This window comes from Phascolarctos cinereus, unplaced genomic scaffold (assembly GCF_003287225.1).
Source record: "Phascolarctos cinereus isolate Bilbo 61053 unplaced genomic scaffold, phaCin_HiC Scaffold_2;HRSCAF=192, whole genome shotgun sequence".
Lineage (NCBI taxonomy): Eukaryota > Metazoa > Chordata > Mammalia > Diprotodontia > Phascolarctidae > Phascolarctos > Phascolarctos cinereus.
In genome coordinates, this window is record NW_027555625.1 from 23,774,493 (window position 1) to 23,795,021 (window position 20,529).

Genomic DNA, 20,529 nt, shown 5'->3' on the forward strand with positions numbered 1-20,529 from the left:
AGAAAGGTGAAGGACGCAGCCACTGTGTGGATTCAGTCATAAACATGACTACACTCATTAATATTAGAAGGGTTCTTCTACTGCTCCTCTTGGCTTTTAATGCCAAGAAGGTGGGAGAATTGAGCAGAAGTAACAGGAGTGATGCCAAAACCCAAAAGACAGCCGTAGTAACTTCTTCATATGCACAGCAGAGGGCAGTTTTGAAAGTAACATGGGTTTCATCATATACTCAAAAAAAAAAAAGCAAGCAGTATGAAATGCTTAAAAAAAGAGAATATGGGTGTGATAGGGAAAAAAAAGGGTGGGAACTACACACCAGAACCTGTGGGAAAAACAAATTGATGCCAGTTTGTTATGGGCCCTGAAAGCAGAGCAGTTATGTCATTTTGCCTCAAAAACGTTTGAAGCAGTTATAACATAAGAGCCTCTGCATGAGAAGGATTCACCTGGAGTGGTAAGAAGGGTAACAAGGGAAGAAGGGCAGAGGTAGGTGGACCCCTGAGAAGTCCAGATGCTCCTCAGGGACTGTTCTGGAGTGGGCAGCAGACTGAAGAGGAAGCACAAGCTCCGTTATTACCTGACAAGTATAAAGTGCTTTCAAGTTTACAAAGCACTTTACATGCATTATCACATTAAATGATGGAATCTGGGAGGTTAAAGGCCATGGAAGACAAACCAAATAAATACACACTACATGCCCAGCACTGGAGATCTAAAGACAAAAAAATGAAAATATCTTTGCTTCCATTCCTTCAGGGAGATAATACATAGACATGTCAGCCAGGTGTCCCAGACAGGAATAGTAAAATCAACGCTGGGGAGGAAGACCTTGAGCCCCACTAAGCTGGATATGCCAATGGGCCCTCCACCAAGGGATATCCTTTGGGCAGTCAGGGAAGAGAAGCAAGGACCCCATTTGGAGCCTTGGCTGTGCTGGTAATATGCCAGCCGGACTCTGCTGCCCTACCATGTCTGATTTGAATGAACAAGGGGCACTGAAGAGCTCTCTCTTCTAAGTCAGTGGAAGGCTACTGGTTTTTGCTCTAGTTCCTACCTGAGTGTTCTTGCTTGCTCTCTGGCTTTATCCCCTTCTCTTGAGGTGAAGCACCTTGGGTCATGCTTTGCTCTGAAATTAAGCAAGGATGAGTGTCTTTAATATATTTAATCAGGCCATGCAATAACCCGTGAGTGTTAACTCTTTCTAGGCTCTTACTAGCCCATGGCCAAAAAACTATTCACATAGCATGCCAACATGTTTTTTGTTAAAGTGCCTTTTTGTTAAAATATTTTAAAAATGTATTTGTTAAAATACCATTGACTTTCCTCAAATTCAAAGCATTTTGATGTTAAAACAAATTCCAGTGCAGGGCCATTAATGAGATTTAATAAAAAGAAGCTATCAATTTACAAAAGGGACACAAAACTTCCAATTCAGAGGCAAAGGGGCAGAAATAACTTTTAGGAGATTCACTTCAGATAATTTTTAAAACAGAAAAAGTCGAGTCAACAAACACTTATTCAGTGCTTACTATGACAAAACTTTGATCTTTAAAAAAGAACAAGAGAGAAAAACACACCATTCCTTAGTTCCTACCTGCTAGGTGTCGTTCAGTCATAGTTTTGGGGTCTTTTTCTAGAAGCTCCTCATTAATCTGGCCCACTTGGTACAAAGCTTTAGGCTTTTCCTGCTTGGTGACTATAGTTTTCTTCTTAATGCCTGCTGTTTTAGCCAAAGGGCAAACATCTTTTCTAGCTGTCTCAACTTTTAAGTCATTCTCTCCCTCTTCCTCTTCTCCAACTTCATCAACAGTAACAAAATTAAGCTCCTCTTTAAGGTTGTTAAAGTCTGCCAAAGACTCTTCATCTTCTTCTGTCACTTCATCTAAAGTCACTAAATGGACATCACTGCTGTCATCTTGTATTTCATCTACTGTAACTAAAGTAGTTGGGTCTTCAGGCACCTGGGAAGAGATGAAGCCAATGGACTCCCTCACAGCATTTTCTTCTTCCTTGGGATTTAGAGGGGCAAAACTGATATCTGCTGACTCATTTAAAGGCAGCTCTTCTACCTCTCCAATTTCATCCACAGTGACGAGGGGTTCCCTCTTCAGAAGATCTCGCTCTTCATCCACTGACAAAATAGTGACATCTTTAGGTTCACCATGGGAAGTGCAATCATCCTGCTCAATGATCTCATCTAAAGTAAGCAAGGAATTGGCATTTTTAACCATTTCTTCCACATTGAGCTCTTCTTCGTCATTCACTTCATCTACAGTGACCAGAGCTTTCGTTTCCAAGTTAGACTCGATGGTCAGGTGAGCAGCAGCATCTTCTTCTTCACCAATCTCGTCCAACGTAACAAAAGACAACTCGCTCTCAGCAACACAAGACACTGAGCTTTTCCCTTTCCTTCTTTTTAAGTTAATCTCAGAGGAAGGAGGATTCTTGGTAAGTTCTTTCTTTTTTCCTTTTGGTGCATTCTGCTTGACTTGAGAAGGGTCTACCTCTTCTATAACTTCATCCACGGTAACAAACTCATCCAAATTAAATGGAAACAGCTCTTCCTCCTGAAAAAGTAAAAGCATAATGGTATAAACTACAACTAGCTACTTAACTAGTTAGGATACATTTGACTTATCGTTATTAAACGATAAACAGCTAGCATTTATGTAGTGCTTTAAATATGCGGTTTCATTTGAGCCTCATGAGAATAACATGTGCTCCTATTTTATATAATTTCAATACAATTTCAATATTAACAATCCTGGGGAGTTAAAGGCTTTCAGAGGATTGACAAAATAAGTTAACTATAGTTTCTAACCCACTGATAAAGCATTTATAATGGCATTCTTATTCCATGATTATTAACCTAAAGAGCTTTCCTATATGATGAAAGGAATCTCATCTTATAAAAACCTTAAGCCATCCATTATTTTATGTGGTCATAAAACTGCAAGCCACATCTTACTGGATATATCAGCTATTTATTTTTAAAAGTTTTATACCTAAAGCATCATCCAAAGATGCTTCTATGTGTATCTTTTTAAGGTCCTGCAATAACATGAACTACTCCAATATGTTAAATGTGATCCAAATGATCTCTGAATTAATAGATTCAAATATGCCCAGAAAGATAAAATGACAAAAGACATGAATCTTACACTATTTATTGAATCAAAGATTAAACTTTAAATTCAGAAACAGAATGAATCTGTATACTCTTTTTTCTTAATGAAATTAATTTAGAATTCAAGTAGCTGTTAAATGCCTACTCACTATATTCAAGAAAGGCAATGTGTTAGGCACTATATGATACAAAGACAGGTGAGGGAGGGGACTATGGACACAGAATGTTGCACATGCTGCCATACACTCTTATTTTGTTGTTGGAGTTTTGCTCAAATTTTTGTTATAAGGTTGGAATCAATGGTGGGAGATCAACGATGCTAAAAAAAAAAAAACACTTGAGAGAAGTTATTAACTAGAGAGAAACTAGTCCCTGGCCTCAATGTACTATCAATGCATTGTCAGACATGTAAATATAAGATAATTTAAGGAGAGAGAGAGAGAACATTTAGTAACTTCAGGAAAGGGAGAGTGGCTAACCATATTAATTGGCAACTGAGTTGAGCCTTGTTAAGTTCTAAGGAGGTGAGGAAGGGTACCAAGGAGAACAGCCTGTATGGAGGTGAAATGTCGAGTTCAGAGAACAGACAGTGGCCCATTCTGGCTGCAATACACAAGAATCAGATGAAAAGTAGTTGGAAGCCCTATGAAGAAGAACTTTAAATAATAGGCTAGCAAAAAAACAAAAAACAAAAGAAAAAGTACCTCCTCCTCTACTCTGAAGAAATGAGGGACTATCACAGATGCTCCCACACTTAACTTGCTCACTGGTTTTCCTGAACTGTCTTTCTTTTACAATCTTTGTTACTAGGGATACCAACACTGGGCAGGGGATAACAGAGAGATATACTGAGAGATGTAGGTGATATGAAAATATATATAAATGAGAAAAATGGCATACTTCTTAAGGAAAGGATCACTATCATCTTCTTTCTAAATGTCAGGGGGAAAACAGGCTGAGGAGTTTGTCCTAGAGGTGATAAAAAGCCAGAGAGTTTGAGAGGGCAGTTCCACGAGTAGTCTGCTTTTAACAATATTATTTTGGAAGTCATATAATGGAGGGATTGGAGGAGGGGAGAATAAGTTCTCAATTAAAGAAAATAAATCCCACCAAGAGAGACTCCTTGAATTACTTGCACCTTTAACTAGAACATTCCAAGTACTGTCTTCTCTCTCCCCTGGGGTGACATGTTCTGTCTTCCCCAACCCCAAACTTTAAGACTGACCAGATCTGGTACAGTGTACAGAAAGGCAATACAAGAACAAGACATTTCAAATCAGGGGACCACAGATTCTCAACCCCAATCTGCCACTAATTAGCTATATTAACCATTCAGGTCTCCCAATCTCTGTGTGGGTTGGATTAAAAGATTTTTAAGGTCCCTTCTAATTCAAACTAAGCAACCTCTCTGCATTTGCAGAGTAGAGAGGTCTTACTGAAAAGAAAAGCGGGGGGGGGGGGCGCAGGGGGCGGGGAACTGTTACATTAAAAAAAGAAAACACTAAAAAACCAAAGATCTGTGTTACTAAGTTAATGGAATGAATTATGATTTTTCCATCTGCTTTTCAAACAAAACCCCCAAACTATTAGTCTGTACCTAATTTTAGATAGGATAGGAACACAAAGTATCTCCCCACAATTAAACCAATATTTAGTCTATTAAAGAAAAGAATAAAGTGAAACAGGCATGGGAAAATATGCTTCAAATAGTCAAAACACAGACCCTAAAATGAAAAAGGTACACGAGAAAAGGAATCATTCTATGAAATTAAAATCAAACTATACTATTATTCATTAAGGGGAGCCAAAATACAACATGAAATTGGTTTCCTTATAAGGTAGTGTCATGGCACAGATTACACTCTGCCTGCAGAGATACCCATGTACCTCACACGTGTTGTTTCACCTTGTCCCTCTTCTACCCTTACAATATCACTCTGAAGCAGGTTTTTCTGCTCACCCTGAATAATGGCTGCATCTCTGAAACAACTAAGAACTGAGCATGGTGGTGCAGCCTGTAACTTGGCCCCCTCCAGCTAACAGGGAGACCGAGGCTGGTGGCTCTCTTGATCTCAGTTCTAAGCAGCCACCATTATCTAAGTTGATCAGGTGTCTGCACTAAGTCAGGCATCAATATGGTGAGGCCCTGGGAGCAGGGGCTGGCCTATGGAGGGTTAAAAAAATCCTAGGTGAGAAACAGAATAGACTAAAAGCTCCCATGTTGATCACAATGGGACTCATACAAACCACCCCTATACTTCCAGGTTGGCCAAGGTAGGAAGACTCAGAATTTGTTTTATTTAGTTTTCAAAAGGGTGGGGGTGGGGGAGAATAAATCAGGAATAGTTCAATTAAATTATCTACACCTCCCTAGAGCTACAATACTCAACTTATGGTGTTTCATGGACTTATTAAGACTGGTAATAGATTCATGATTCTTTCCTCTAGTCCCTGAAGGGTCTAATATAAGAGCTCTAAGCTAATAAAAACAAAGCTTCATTTAAGTCGAGTACTTCTTCTTCACCACCCTTTCTGTTTCCCCCACATACTTTTTCACATAGAATCCTCCCAAGGTGGGGGACAGGGGTGAGACAGAAGGGTCAGTCCTTACCTCTCTAGGTTTGGCAGTTTTACCAGAGCTGCCTTTAGGATTCTTAGTGTTCTGCCCAGCAGAAGTCTGAAAGATTAGACAAGGGATGAAGAAACACAGGACAGACAATCAGGTAGTCAGTCTTCTTTAAAGAACCAAAACATTAAATCAAGTGCAATTAACATGGTCTCATGGTGGACTCAATTAATTGTTTATGCTTACGTATAAAACTAAGCCATCAATCACTTAACATAGGCCAAGTCTCTGAAACAAAGTCATCATTAATATCAGATAAAGATTTCTTCTCCCTGAAACCAATCCCTGTGTAGGTGATCTGTGATTGGATATAAAAAGGAAGCTACAATTCACAAAAGGAGACAAAAACTTTCCTCCCCCCATCAAGAGGCAGACTGGCAGAAATAAGATTTAGGAGATTCACTGCATAGAAATTTTAAAAAAGAAAATGTGTCCTCCCTGACAGAACCTGATCCATATAACACTTTTCAAACCTGTTACTCAAATGCTGCACCAAAGCTGTTAGCAACGCAAATGAACAAATTACCTGTCGTGCTGAAAAGTCCCTTCCGACTTGTGGCCTAAAACCAGCTATTCTGAAGGAAAAGGAGTGGGGACTCGGGGAAGGGGACGTGAAAGCATATTTACACAGTCTACTCCATAGCTGGAGAAGCAGAGTTAGTTACTTGACAATTACACCGAGCCGGCCTTCCTGCCTTTTCTCACCTTATTGCCGCTGTCATCCCGTTTCATGGTGGCAGGTCTAGTCTCTGTTTCTTGAGACTGTTTTGTAAGAGCCCTGTAATCCTTGTCTTGTGGAACTGAGGTCCGCCCACTGCCTCTGGCTACGCCGCTGGGAGAAGCTTTAGATTTGCTGCTTTCACCCAGGGTGGACCTGGCAACAGCAGGTCTAAAGGAGCCCATGTCTTTGCCCAGGAGCTTCTTGTCCATGCTTGCTTGGCTTCTGGGCAAAAGCTTCGAGCATGTCCTCTGATCTTCCATTTTTACCTCACTCTTCTGACTGGCCACTTTTGTCTTGAGCGTGCTTGGGGTGGAAGCCCCAGGCTTGGAGCTCAGTTTGCTGGAGGAGGCATTTGACACCACTTGCACACTGGTTTTACTCATTTCGTCAGGCTTACTAGCTTGGCCCACTCCTTTATTCGCGTGTTCCTTGGTCTCTGCTGCTTTCTCTCTTGTCCCCACGACAATCTTTTCAGACTTCTCCACACCTGATGCATCCTCAGCTACATTCTTTTCAGTTTCCTTTCTGGCCCTATTTCCAGCGCAGCTTTCAGCTCAATTCTAGTGTCCTTGAATTCAATCACCTTGCCCTCCTTTTCCTCCAGGGTGTTTTTATCACAAATTTCCTCTTTGCTTACTGCTAACTTCTCATTCCCAGTAGAAGCTCCTTGTATTGTGACCATGGGAGAAAGAGGAGGCACCACTTCTGAACCGGCTTCAAGTGTTTCCATGTCTGCGGCTATTTCTCCAATAGACTCTGAAAGGGTGTTTCCAGACTTCTCCACACTGTGGGCATCTTCAGTCTCAGGAAGAGACTCTTCCACCTTTTGTTTACTGTCCTTTTCTTCCATACATGGCCCACTGAAGGGACCTGGTTCTAGTTCAGCTTTAACTTTGACCATCTCTTCCTTCTCCAGATCAGCCACGTTGTCCTGAGGAGTAAACGTGGAATTCTCTGTACGGTCCCGTGTAAATTCAGTCTTGCCCAGGGCAGAGGCGCCGTCAGGATTCCCCAGCTCTGCCTCCTCCATCTGTACTTCCACCTCCACCTTTCCAGGAGCTGAGTCAGAGTCACACACTGCTCCTCTTTCAAGTTCTCCCTTGGAAGTGTCTTCCTGCAATGTGGAAGGCTCTGTTTGGAGGACGGGATTTGGGATGGTCTCTTCCTTGATTTCACTAGGCTTAACTGAGGAACTATCAGCTGCTGTATGCACCTCACTTTCATCAACTGGATTGTTTTTCAAGTCAGGGCTAAAGGTATTTAAAAACAAAAAACACAAACAAAAAACAAACAAAAATCAAACTATGATGAGAATTCAACCATTATAAATAACCCTCCTGACGCCAACGGTTAAGATTTCCTGATGCATTAGCAATTAGCATTGGGAAATCTAGCCTATCAGCGTTAAAATGGTTAAAAATATTTGAGGCAAATCAGTGAACAATTTAATTTTTTAAAAAAGAAATCCTCCTTAGAATGGAAAGCTTCCTTATAGATCAAGGGAAATTACTTGTACAAGTAAGACTGTTCTGCTCATTATTTTTGTTTATTTAACAAGGGCTTTGACCTAGGAGCAGTTTGTTTTTTTTCCAAGATCAAGTTGGCATCTGATTTTTAGGAGGCTGGACATGTGTATATAGGCAGGTGCATAAAACATTGCCCTCCCCCATCGAAAACATTTCAATTTACTATAAAGAGCCCATTTCCCAAAAAGTGGCGACCTAAAAAGCTCTAACTCTCTACCAACCTTGCATAAAGAATGTTTCATCTGACTAGACCACCTCTAAAAAGGTACAACTGGAAACTGGTAGAAAGGGGGGAGGAGAGAAAAGTAACATGTAACAAACATGTCACCCTTGTTTTGGGGTAGGGGTCATCAGACTGGCTATGAGTTTGCCTTCAGTTTCCAAGGTTGGGAAGGTAAAGAATTTCTCTTTTTGTTTGTTTTTAAAGAATACTTTAAAGAACACTTCCACCAGAAATTAGGTTTCCCTATAAAAGACTTTCTAAAGAGAATTCAAGATGGAGGAAAATTTGTGAAATATCAGATTACCAGAATGTGAGAAAACTGAAGGAAGAATCTTCAGCTATATATGCGAAGGAAAATGGAAGTCAAATGCTTCCTTTAAAATTCTATGAACCACTATTTTCCTTTTTTTGTCAACATTTATTTAATGCCTACTTCTCCGACTCTTGTCCTTGGGACAAGACCCAAAGAACTATCTTTTCATTAATACTTCACAGATCACTGCTTATCTTGAATAGCCAATATGCTATCAAAAATGAAGTGACATGCATTCACGCACCATTAAAAGCAGCAAACTTGGAGGAAGGTGTGCCCCAAAGCAAGAGATAGTCAGATGGCATGAATATTGAACAGAAAGGAACATTCCTTTTTTCCCTTTTGTGCTTTAAGAGATGAAAGGATTTACGACGTCTCATGCTTTTCAGAGAAGAGTTAAGTTTTGAGCTTTCCATAGCTCAGGTAACAAACTATCTTTCCCTATATTCTCCTCAGGTAATGAAGCAGATATCCAATGCTAATTAGGATCATCCTCCAAAAAGGTCTTAGTGCATCATAAAAAGCAAATGCTTACTGCGACCTGGGAGTCCAGTTGGTGGAATTGGAGCATTGTCATCTTCTCCCTAAAAGTGGCAGGTTCAGGCCTCAAAAAAGGAGACCAAGTCTCTTACAGATCAATGACCACATTCAAAAAAATCTTCCACTGTCCTGAAAAGCTGTAATGACAACTAAAGCTCTGGAAATCTAATTCCATGGTGCAAGCAACATCTTGTTTATGTGTGAAATCCAGCTTTTCACCACTGGAAGAACAATTCAGCCCTCATAAACACCTGGGACTGAGGATAACAGCTCCAACTTGCTGGGATTAAGTGTAAATGAATTGATACGCCAATAAAGAGAAATAGGATAAAGCCAAGAAAGCCTGGCAAAGTAGATGCCTGAAAACTAACTTTCCAAATACACTTTCATCTTCAATTGTGAGATTCACTTCTAGGCACAAGTGCTCCATTCCATTCCTCAATTATTGGACTACATGTGAGCCCTAAGGAACTGACCAAAAAAAAAAACAACACAACTGTGGTTCACTGGGTCAGAAAGGCAGTGAAAAATGGTTTTAGTCCCTAATCCCAAGATGTGCATTCATTTTCCGACTCTTCTACGTTAGAAATTTTCATTAAGAAAATCTGTCATCTTCACAACACTGTAAACGTTAATACAGAAGTTCTACATTTTCAAAAGGGAATACTGCTATACTATAAAAGCATATCAACCATTCATGAAAATGGCATTATTTTTCCATCTTTGTTTTTAAATGTTGGGCTCCAAAGGTGCAAGTTTTCTTCTCAAAAAACAAAAAACAAAAACCAGACTGTTTCCAGCTTTCTAAGTAGTTTTGGCATTTTAGGAGAAGTAGCTTCTTTTATAGTCCCAAAGTATCTCACAGAGTTGGTCCGAAATAGAAAGCAAATTTTCACCTCCACCCTACCCCTCCATAACAATACAGTTCAACAGTCTTTATCAAAGTAGAAGAAAGCACAATTAGGCATCAAGAGCTCAGGTGGAAAAAAGCCACACGCACCCTTTGGAAGCACATGGGTGGAGCACAACCATGGTGCCCCAAGAAGGACCTTGTTAGCAGCAGCTCTAACAGAATGCCATCGGCAAGACACCATCGCCCTTGCTCTACGTCCTTTCTACAGCTGCTGCTTAAGTCCAGGTTCTCAGAAAACAGTGCCTCACTTTCTACCCATATTTAAGCTCCACATTGAATTCCCTTAAGAGCATGTGTCTGTTAAGAGCCTACAGCAGAGTAAATAGGGAGCTTGATCAAAGTCACAGCACACACACCCCAAGCTGCTTTCAACTCAGATCTAAACTTGATATTTCAGTCAGCTCTGAAGTGCCCCCAAAATATCATTAAAGAACTTTAAAGACTTGCTCTTCCATCGTGCTTTGGAGTTTCAACCACACACTGCTAAGAAATCATGTTTTCAGAAGAACTTGACTGATACAGACTGGTAAAAAGCTGTGAAATTTTCTTTCTTCAGTTTGCAGCTATAATGATGAAACAGACCACATTCATACAGGTCCCTCTTGTCAAAAGCGAAGAAAATTCCAGCATTTCTTCAAGGTTAGCTCACCCAACCAAAAGCAAATGCAATCCACAGTGGTCACATCACATCCTCTGGCTCTCTTCTCCCATTCCTCAGTCGGGAATGGGAGGTGAAAAATGCTGTAACTAATGCAGGAAGAATTCCCATGAAACATAGTTTTTTATTTACTTGTATATTTATTTCTAAAGCGGCTATTAGCTGGGGAGGGAGGAGGACCAAGGTGGAAGCGAGAACAGTCTAAGAAGCTGAGAAGAAAGATTATTCCAAACACATGTCGGTAGCTCAGGCTGAAACGTGCAAAGATGAAAATGTATTCACTTGTTTACCAGTCACAGACCAAATGTGGACAAATCAACATTAACTCTGGATCCTTTATTTTCCTTGGGACACACTTTTTTTGGTAAAGTCTACCACCTTTGAGGACTCTCAACATTCAAAGATGCTGATGATATTACTACTACCTTGGCATATCTGAGTGATTTAAAAAGACTGAAAGTATGATCCCTCAGCAATCTGTGCTGAGGGAATAAATGTAAAGTCCATTACTACTGGGCAGGTAAAGTTCTCCATATATTTTCATGTAATTGATAACCAGTACTTCTAAAATAATGGTTAAATATTTTCTTTTCTACAACATAAGAACTAGGAGCCCACATATTTTTCAGGGCTCCTCAGAGTAGACAGTGGGTCATCCAGGAGAACAAAGAATTGTCCATATTCTAACAGAGTATATTCTCATCCCAAAGCATGTATGACGCTGTGGGATAACTTAAATGTAAATGAATCATCTAAATACTCTAGAAGTAAAAACAAATAACTGACAAGGACAAATAACACTCAAGAATATGGTTTCCTATTGTATAAACATAAAACGTCTTGAATTATTTTCTTTGGTTTTTAATAACTTCTGCCTACAAAATATAGGTAGAAATACCTCCAAAATTAAACAAAGGCCTTTTCCTTCCCTTAAGGAAAGGAAGGATTTCAAAGCAACTGTTATTATAAAAGTGAGTCATTACTGTTCTGTGTTTTCCTATGTTTTTCAGGTAACCAGCTGGATAAAGATTTGACAAAATTTAGATACTAATGGGGTTTGTTTTGTTTCAAGCCAATGATAATGAAACAGATAACATGAAAGGGTATTACCATGCTTAATTTAAAATAAGAATGGCGCTGATTTTTAAAGCATAAAAAAACACATAAGGGTTGTCCCACTGGTCAAGTCATTCCAAAGCAATTTAGGAATATATTATTTTAATTAAGACACTATATTTGTATATTCAAATTAAAGTACATCTATGCATTTATAGATTTTCTTAAAATAAATGTAACCAAGAAATATCTTCCGAAAAAAGAACACAAAACTCTAAACGAACAAAAAAGAAAATAAGAAAAGAATACCATAGCAGACCTGCATGTCCATTAATTAAGTAACCTCAAATCAGAGGTTAGGGGCATTTTTGGCTACACATATACACACAAAGGCTTTATTTTAAAACACAGAAGAATCTATCTATAACATATTTGAACCATACCAAATGTTAGACGACTAAAACATACCTCTCTTTTCCTGATTCCAGGTCTCTCTCAGTTTGAACCTGAAATATAATTTCATTCATTTAATTTGGAAGATCCTATATGATATCACTTTTGGTCCAGACAATTTTGTTACATGGTCTTCAGCTGAATTAAATGCTTTCATTATTTAAAAAACAAGACAAATTAAAATATAATCATACCTTAAATATCAAGTAGCAAAAAAAAAACCCTCAATAACTTGTGACTATGCCTTAAATATTAAATTACATTGAAAGGACCTTTTGTTCTTATTAGAAGAAAATCTCTCATGCTACTTCAATAAGCCACATATCAATTATCAAAGAAAAAACAGAACAGAGGTTATTAACCTGGGATCCATGAACTAATATATTTTGATAACTGTATTTTAATAGCATTAGTTTCCTTTGTAATCCTTCGTATTTTATTTTATGCCTTCAAAAACATGACTTTGAGAAGAAGTCCACACATTTCACTGGCCTGCCAGTGTGTGCCAGCACACAGAAAAAAACATTTAAAAACTTCAAGTATAGAACAACCCAATATTAAACTTCTGGGCTTAAAAGTAGCACTGTCTGCTTAAAAACATAAAAATTGTTGCTGAAATGCCAGCGTCTTCATTGTAGGAATGCTTAGGAAAGATTTAAAACATTCTCTCCTGGGCAGCAACCTCATTTTAAAGCTTGAGCAGGTTCATTCTCTAATGTGGATAGTTGTCTTAGCACGTACTGAAAGGCAAGGGAGGATGGGAACAAGGGAAGGACTGACTCCCAAAGACTGCTGATTGCAGAAGACACAAAGGTCAAATTAGGTCATGAAACTGAAGTTATCTCAATGACTTTGGTATTTGGGGGACTGAGGGTGGGGACCAGACCCAGAGGCCCCAGGGAGCTTCCAATGAGGAAACTCCCCTCTTCCAATGGAGACCATCTGCTTTGAAAGTCAGAGCCTTAAAAAAGCTGCCTGGGCCCCTGAGAGTTTTACAGGTCCAATATATCAGAGGTAGAACTTGAACCGTGGTCTTTCTGGTCCCAAAGCCAGCTCTTTATCCAATATACCATGTAGCATTATGCATTATTTTAATTTCAGAAGACTAAACCACTAAAAACAACAAAATGAGATTGATGAAATGGTACCAACATCTCTGTAAAGTAATTAAAAAGTGCCTAGACTTTAAAAGTCTGTAAGAGGACAGTTGTAATTCAGTTGTTAAAAACTCAACCTCCACTCTCCCTCCCCAACTCTTCCATATAGGAGGCACCCAAACAGACACATTTCCCTCTTTTTTAATTTTCTGAAGGAAAAAACTATTAGAAATAACAGAACAAATTTCAATGGACAATAATCAAGGTCTCAATACATTCTTTTTAATATTTCTTCAGTATAAATTTTGAATGGAAATCATCAACAATAAAAAGGAAATAAATCTATTATATGAGGAAGGATTCTAGACTAGGTTTTATACCTAATGAATCAAATTCCATTAATCTAGGACCTACATGATTATTAGCATGTTTTATACTAATAAAAGTATGGGATAGAAAATGTTCCTTGGGTTCAAGTTGTACACCAAATGCTAAAACAGGACCTTTTAAATTAAAGAAATTGACACTACCTGTTGACTTCCCCATAGTCCTATTTTCCCGATATTTCACCCTTACCCAATTCTGCAGCCAAAACTTTTTTCAAAATAATTTTTGATTTATATAGACTAATAAAGAGTTCTACAGGGGGCAGCTAGGTGGCGCAGCAGATAGAGCACCAGCTCTGAAGTCAGGAGGACCTGAGTTCAAATCCAGCCTCAGACAAAACACTTAACACTTACTAGCTGTGTGACCCTGGGCAAGTCACTTAACCCCAATTGTCTAGAAATAAATAAAAAAGAGTTATACAATGCTATTTCTACTTAAGTGTCTTACAAAGACATTGTTAATGATTCTTTTCAGAAACTCAAGTGACTTAAAGTTGTCAAGTTAAATAAGCCATTTGAATCACTATCCATCTGTCAGAGCCCTATAGGTGGATCCATCAATCACAGATCTTAGGAAAAAAATAGGGCTTAAAATAATCAAGCTCTGAAGAACTGAGTAATTAAACCCAAAAATGAAATAATGCATCACATAAATTTTGCCTTCTAGAGTCACCATGTGGGAAGATCCAGTGGAAATTTTTGAGGCAGCAAAAAAAAAAAAATCCAGATTAAGAGGTTTAGAATTTTAACCAAAAAAGAAAAAACTCACTACAAACAAAAAGGTGATAGATATTACTGCAGAGGTGGGGTACTGTGGGTACAAAACACCCTGTCTAATGCAGCTGATTAGTTAATTGTGACGAACTGCTTTTATTCCTCAATTTTTGTTGTAAGGGAATCTCACAGGCATCGATTAAAAAAATCAAGAGAAAGTAAAGCTTTGAAAATTAGACACAGGGAAATTTCCAAAGGCACCTACACTTTTTCTTCTAGAGTTAGTGGCTCACAACCACCCTCAACCGGAAGGTGATGTTCTTATAACTCCTCTCACACCAAGTCCAAGAACTGTGCTCACAAACTTTTGTCTTACCTCAGATGGTCCTGTCTTCAGAGATAATGTACAAGTCAATACATTTTCACCCAGATTAAAAGGATTTTGTTTTAAGAAGCTGTGCATTTTCTGAGCAGATTCAAGACTATCTAATTGAAGAATTACCTTTGAGGATGGAAGAGAGAAAGAGAGGGGAAAAAAAGGGTAAACATCATTTCCACCCATATTTGAAAACTTCCAAGTAGAATTTTTGTTCTGCATTTTAAATATAACCTCAGTTAGCAAACCAAATGAATAAATGAGGTCACAGAACAAAAAAGAAAAGCAGGGAATTCTTTGGGACGCATAAACTTGCTAGGGTGTATTTTCTGAGATCCACAGAATTAGGTATATAGAATATTAAACACTAGATTAGTTCCAATCAAAATAATTTTGGTCTTACCAAAAATATTTACAAACCCTTCTTGCCCCAAAATCCTAATCAAATTAATTTCTTAGCTTTGATATGGCTATTATAGTACCTAGACTTCATAAATCAGGATGAGATATAGAAGGCAGGGTATCTGTAAACAAATGTTGATAATTACTACACTACTGAAGGAGTGGACTCGCATGAAAAGGATAAGTGAAAATATTCTTTTCTTTATTTTCCACATAATTATCAATTTGAGAACAGATTTTGGAGCTAAAAGCAACCCAGAGCTCATCTAGTCCAACCCACTGACATAACACTTGAGGGAATTCAATGACTTGGCCCAAGCAAAGTCAGTGGCTGGGTGAGAACCTAACAGTGGGAAGTGAGCTGGCTTCCACTCTCTCTGAGGCTGCTTTCCATGGGAAAATCTGGTCTCAAACAAGACTCCATTCTTTCCTTGTTTATGCTCCCCCACAAACCACAGGCTGGACTGGTCGTCTTGTAGAGGGCCCGCTATAAGGAATTTAATAAGGTGTTCAGTTATCTGTAGCTGGTCAGTTCAGAGGCTGATTTCACAAGTTTTCTGACCAAAAGAACACAAAGATTCAGATTTGTCTTCTTTTTATCCCACGTGTTAACTGGTTATATTACAAATTAATGTAACCAGGCCTCAAACGGGGCCTTCACTGCTATGCAATCCTTTTATTTACCTACCTAATTCCTCCTCTCACTCCTCACATAATTTCTTCCAAGTTCTCCTTACTGAAGTACTCCCTCTCTCTGCTGAGAATTTTACCTCTTAACTTACTAAAAAAAGCCGAGGTGAGCACCTTCTTTTCCTTAACCCCGTGACAACCTCCTCCACTCTATTCCCCATTTCCTTTTTCCTACCAAAGGCTAATGTTCCAACAAAGAATCTGATACAGCTCCACTCCACTCCTCTTTAGCTGAGTTCATCCTCAAACATCCCGAATCTTCAGCCTCCCCACAATGACTAGCTGCTTCTCAGGTGTCCTGACCCTCTTCCCCGCCAGCCCCCAAAAGCTGTTGTGCTTGACTTTTCCTTTCCTTCTCAGGCAAACTCCTACAAAAAACAGCCTCTGGTCACCTCATTCTCCACTTCCTCGGTCATTCGTCCTTCAAACCATTTTAATCTGACTTGGGACCTCGTCAATCGCCCACAACCTCTGAACTGTCCAATCAGACTGCCCTTCCCTGGGGCCAGTGCTTCTCGACCTGTGGGCTTCATATGGACACTACTCCTGCCTGTCTCAGCCGGCCTCTTCGCCTTCTTTGCTGGCTCATAGTACACATGTGTGCCTCCAACAATGAGTGTTCCTCCTTTTCCCTCTAGACTTGCTCTTTTGGTAAACTCATCAAATCTTGGCAACAATCTTGTTTATGCGCACAGCTCTAGGATCTCCGCGTCCAGGCTCACTATCTCCTCTGAGCATCATTCTCACACCACCAGCTGCTCACTGGACATCTCAAATTCATGTCTCAGAGATACGCTAAACTCAGTCTATCAAAAATTGAGCTCATCCTCTAACCCCCACCCCACACTCCCCTCTTCAAACTTCTCTATGCTGTCACAAGCACCATCGCCGACCTAGTGAGTTCAGGATTTTATCTCGGCATCAGCATTTACCTCTCATACTCCATACATCCCTTGAGTTCCAAGTCTGGCTGTTTCTACCTTCATAAACTCTCTCACACCTGAACTTTCCAATTCAATCCTCTTATCTAGATTGTAGTAGCCTCCTCCTCCCTGGCCTCCTCTCCTCAAGCGTCTCCCCACTCCAGCCCACCTTATATATCTCTAAACACCGACCACATCATCAATCTCTTCAACAGACTGCCATGGCTTCCTGCTGCTCTAAGATCAAACATAGACCCCCTCCCCCCTGCCGAGCTTGTAAAGCCCAGTACAACCCAGCCCCAAGCTATCTCTCCAGCCGCCCCCCCCCCCAAAGGACACTGCATCATCTCTGTGCACCGGCACCAGATACCCGCCCCACCTGCAACATGCTCCTTCCTTACTAGTACCTTTTCTTTAAAGTGCAGCTCAGGCATCTTCAGAAATCCTTCCTGATCTCCTCAACTGCTAGCGTTATTCCTCCCAACTGCTTTGTTGCATGCTATTTTGCAAACATTTGCTCTTTATTCTATTTTATATGCAACTGTCTTCCCCATTTGGACCTAAGTTCCCTGGGAACAGAGATGATTCCACTCTTTCTACTGGTATCAATAGGCCTTACTCAGCACAGGGCCTAGCACACAGTAGGTATTTAATTTCTTCATTGACTGAAATAGATTTTCTTAAGATGAAACTATTCATCCTATTCAGAACCTAGAATTTTAAAAAGAAATATTTACCTTGTTTCTATTATTTATGAACACATAGCGATCCACTTTTCCAAACTGCAGTCCAATACAAACTACCTCGTGTTCAGTGTATCCATCATCTGGTAAGTTACCAAGATGCACAAACTGATTGTGAATTGTATCTAGATGAGCCTGTGTAGACACATAAAGGCATGGTAGCAACACACTGCAAAAACTGAACGCACGTTAAACTCCCAAGATCAAACGACAGAGCCCAGACCCCGGACCAAACTCTCTCCCCAGAGGAGGACCAGCTTCAACAACCATGCACTCCCCAAAGCCTCAGTCACAGTATCGACTCAATTTTGATACTTTATATGGGATCCAATCATAGAGAGTTCATGGTGAACTCATCTATTTCCTCCTCTATTTGCTATAAAGAGAAAGTTCAGGTGATCTCTAGTGACTCTAGAAGGTGTGTCCTAGATTTTATAAGACAAATGAAAACACCAGGTTTCTGATCCATTAAACAAATATGGAAATTAACAAATTAAAAACAAAACTCACCTGAGGGGAAGATTCTTTAATCAAAGAGGTGAATATAGCTTCCTAAAAAAAATAAAAGACAGCTAAAGTCCTCCAATGAATGACATTTATCCTACGAATTTTTAAATATGCAGGTGTATCAATTTTTAAGACAGGTACCTCTATTCCCCACAAAATCTCTTATCTAATAGTCACAGAATTTATAGCTGGAAAAGATTTCAGAATTCATACAGTCCTCCTTACCCTGTTTTACAGATGAGGAAACTGATGCCCATAAAAGTTAAGTGACTTGCCCAAGGTCACACAACTACTTGGCCAAACAGAGACCAGAACCCAAGTTTCCTGAGTCAGCCCCCTGATTCTTCCCCTAAACCACAGACACTGTCTTTCACTTAATTTTTACCTGGTCAACAATAACATTTGTTGAATATGACTCCCTGATTTTCAAATCTGGTCTTACTCCACCTATCCAACCTTAGTTTCCATCGCTCTTCTATTACACGTAGTGGGAAGTACGGTTGGATAGGCAGGGCGAGACTCGACTGTGGAGGACCTTGAGAGGCGGGCAGAGAAGTCTGACCGTGATTCAGCAGGAAGCCATCACGGGCTCTTTACGAGGGACACAAGGAAAGACGGCAGTCAATCCGGCAGAGACGTGGCGGCAGACCGAGCAGCTAAAGGTCTGGCTGTAAGGTGCGAGGACAGGGGGAAGGCAAAGGCAGCGAGGCGCATGACATTTCAGAGGAAGACTCAAGAGGGCGTAATGACACGTTAGATAGAAAGGAAAAGAAAGACTCAACAATGCTGCGTACTTCCTAGTCTGAAAGACAGGAAGCGTGGTCTATTCAAGAGAAATTGAGAATATATTCTGTAATACACACGCCCAGAACAAAACTGGAAATCAAAGTCTAATGAAAACCTAATCTGACTATGAAAATCTGAAACAGTACACTTAAAAATATTCATTCCCAATAACTAATAGGTTATTTCCCTATCTATCTGTATTTAAGGACTATGGTTCTGTGCTTATGAACAGACAAAAGTTTCCTGGTATTCGAACTCAAAAACAAATTACAGCCACTGCTTACCTCATCTTTTAGATTAATGTTTTCAGGAGCCATATTTATTGAAAGCTGATTTCCATCCATTGACATTGGGAAGCAGGTATAAAATTTTACCATAGAATCTGCAGACTTCCTATTCATTTCCATGTATGCCTTTCAAAGTAGAACATTACAAGACAAATAAAAATTCTATATTTACATAGCCATCATTAAAACAAACAAACCAACCTTTTTTCCAAAAACAATCCAACCTTCAAACCTATTTCCCACACTGCTCTACAGCAGTCTGATAGTCATCAGGTTGTAAACAGAAGTTTCTATGGGATATTAGTAATGTTTTCTCCTAATAAAATACTGGTGGGATTTACTGCATATTGCATGCAGTTTCAGGACTATAATAATAGGTTTAATTTCCTCTATTTTGCTCCCAATTGCCCTGGCAACCCCCATATCCCATACACACTGGGTCTTACATACCCCCTAGATTGTGTAAGCATCAGCATTTGTAGGTTCTATGGACATATTTTAAGGAAAAATTGTTCAAAAGAAAAATTCGCTTGAAAAACACTGCACGAGGTATATAAAGTACACAACCTCTTCTGGTTTGGTAGCCCTTCGATGCATTTTACAAAACAATGTTCAACATAATTCAAGGCAACATACAGCTACTTTTAAGGTCATTTCCAAGTTCTCATTCCCCTTCATTTAACCCAGCACCTTTCCTAACAGCACCAGGTGACCAAATGGTGTCAATTCCATAAAATAGGCTCCTGAAATCTCACCTGCAAAAGGCCTTCACAACTGACTGGAATACTGCTGGATTCATAATAGCTGAAATAAATGACCTCTCGTTTAAGTAATTCCAATTTATTTATGTACTTAATTATCCCTCAATGTAGACTGGCCCCTTCTCAGAGCTCTACCTCAGGCACTGAGAAGCCCACTGCCTTGTCTTAGTCCTATAGCCGGATTCTGTCAGAGGCAGGACTTGAACCGAGGTGACCCTAACTCCACTCTACTACTCCGCCTCTCAAATGAATGCAGCGAATTCTTCATCCTGGCTGTTTGAGGTTAAAAAACACACTTTCAGATGAGGAACAACACCTTCCTTCTGACCAGCCTAATGTTTCAAAGTGTCCTTTATTTATCTCAGGCTTCAACAGTGAAATCTTTGAAAACGACCCACTTGAGAGTTACTCACTATCCTAAGTTTTCAGGAATTAATTCTTTTCAAGTGACTTTGATGAAAGCACATTTTTCCCCCTGACATAAACTGTTACAGGCAGCCTGACACGGCAGACGAGCAATTCCACGCATCCAATTTTGTTGTACCTTTACCATGCTGCTTAACTGGGCGGGAGGAAGGCACAGCACACTAAATCTCCCTCTCTTAACCAGGCTGAAGTGCAACTGGCCACTCACTGGCCAACTCCTGACCCTCCCCATTTCAGCCCTCCTCAGGCAGCCTGGTACGCCCTCTGACCCGGAG

General features: G+C 39.8%; 1 protein-coding gene across 1 annotated transcript in view; it reads right to left on the reverse strand.

The window, feature by feature from the left end:
* ZNF638 (zinc finger protein 638) overlaps positions 1-20,529 on the reverse strand; it is a 147,362-nt gene that overhangs the window by 7,645 nt on the left and 119,188 nt on the right. Inside the window, 10 exon segments of the mRNA XM_021001129.2 lie at positions 1,055-1,126; positions 1,595-2,567; positions 5,739-5,804; positions 6,459-6,992; positions 6,995-7,724; positions 12,172-12,209; positions 14,730-14,855; positions 17,482-17,622; positions 17,998-18,039; positions 19,065-19,193. Of these exon segments, the coding sequence (XP_020856788.1) occupies positions 1,055-1,126; positions 1,595-2,567; positions 5,739-5,804; positions 6,459-6,992; positions 6,995-7,724; positions 12,172-12,209; positions 14,730-14,855; positions 17,482-17,622; positions 17,998-18,039; positions 19,065-19,193 (2,851 nt within the window).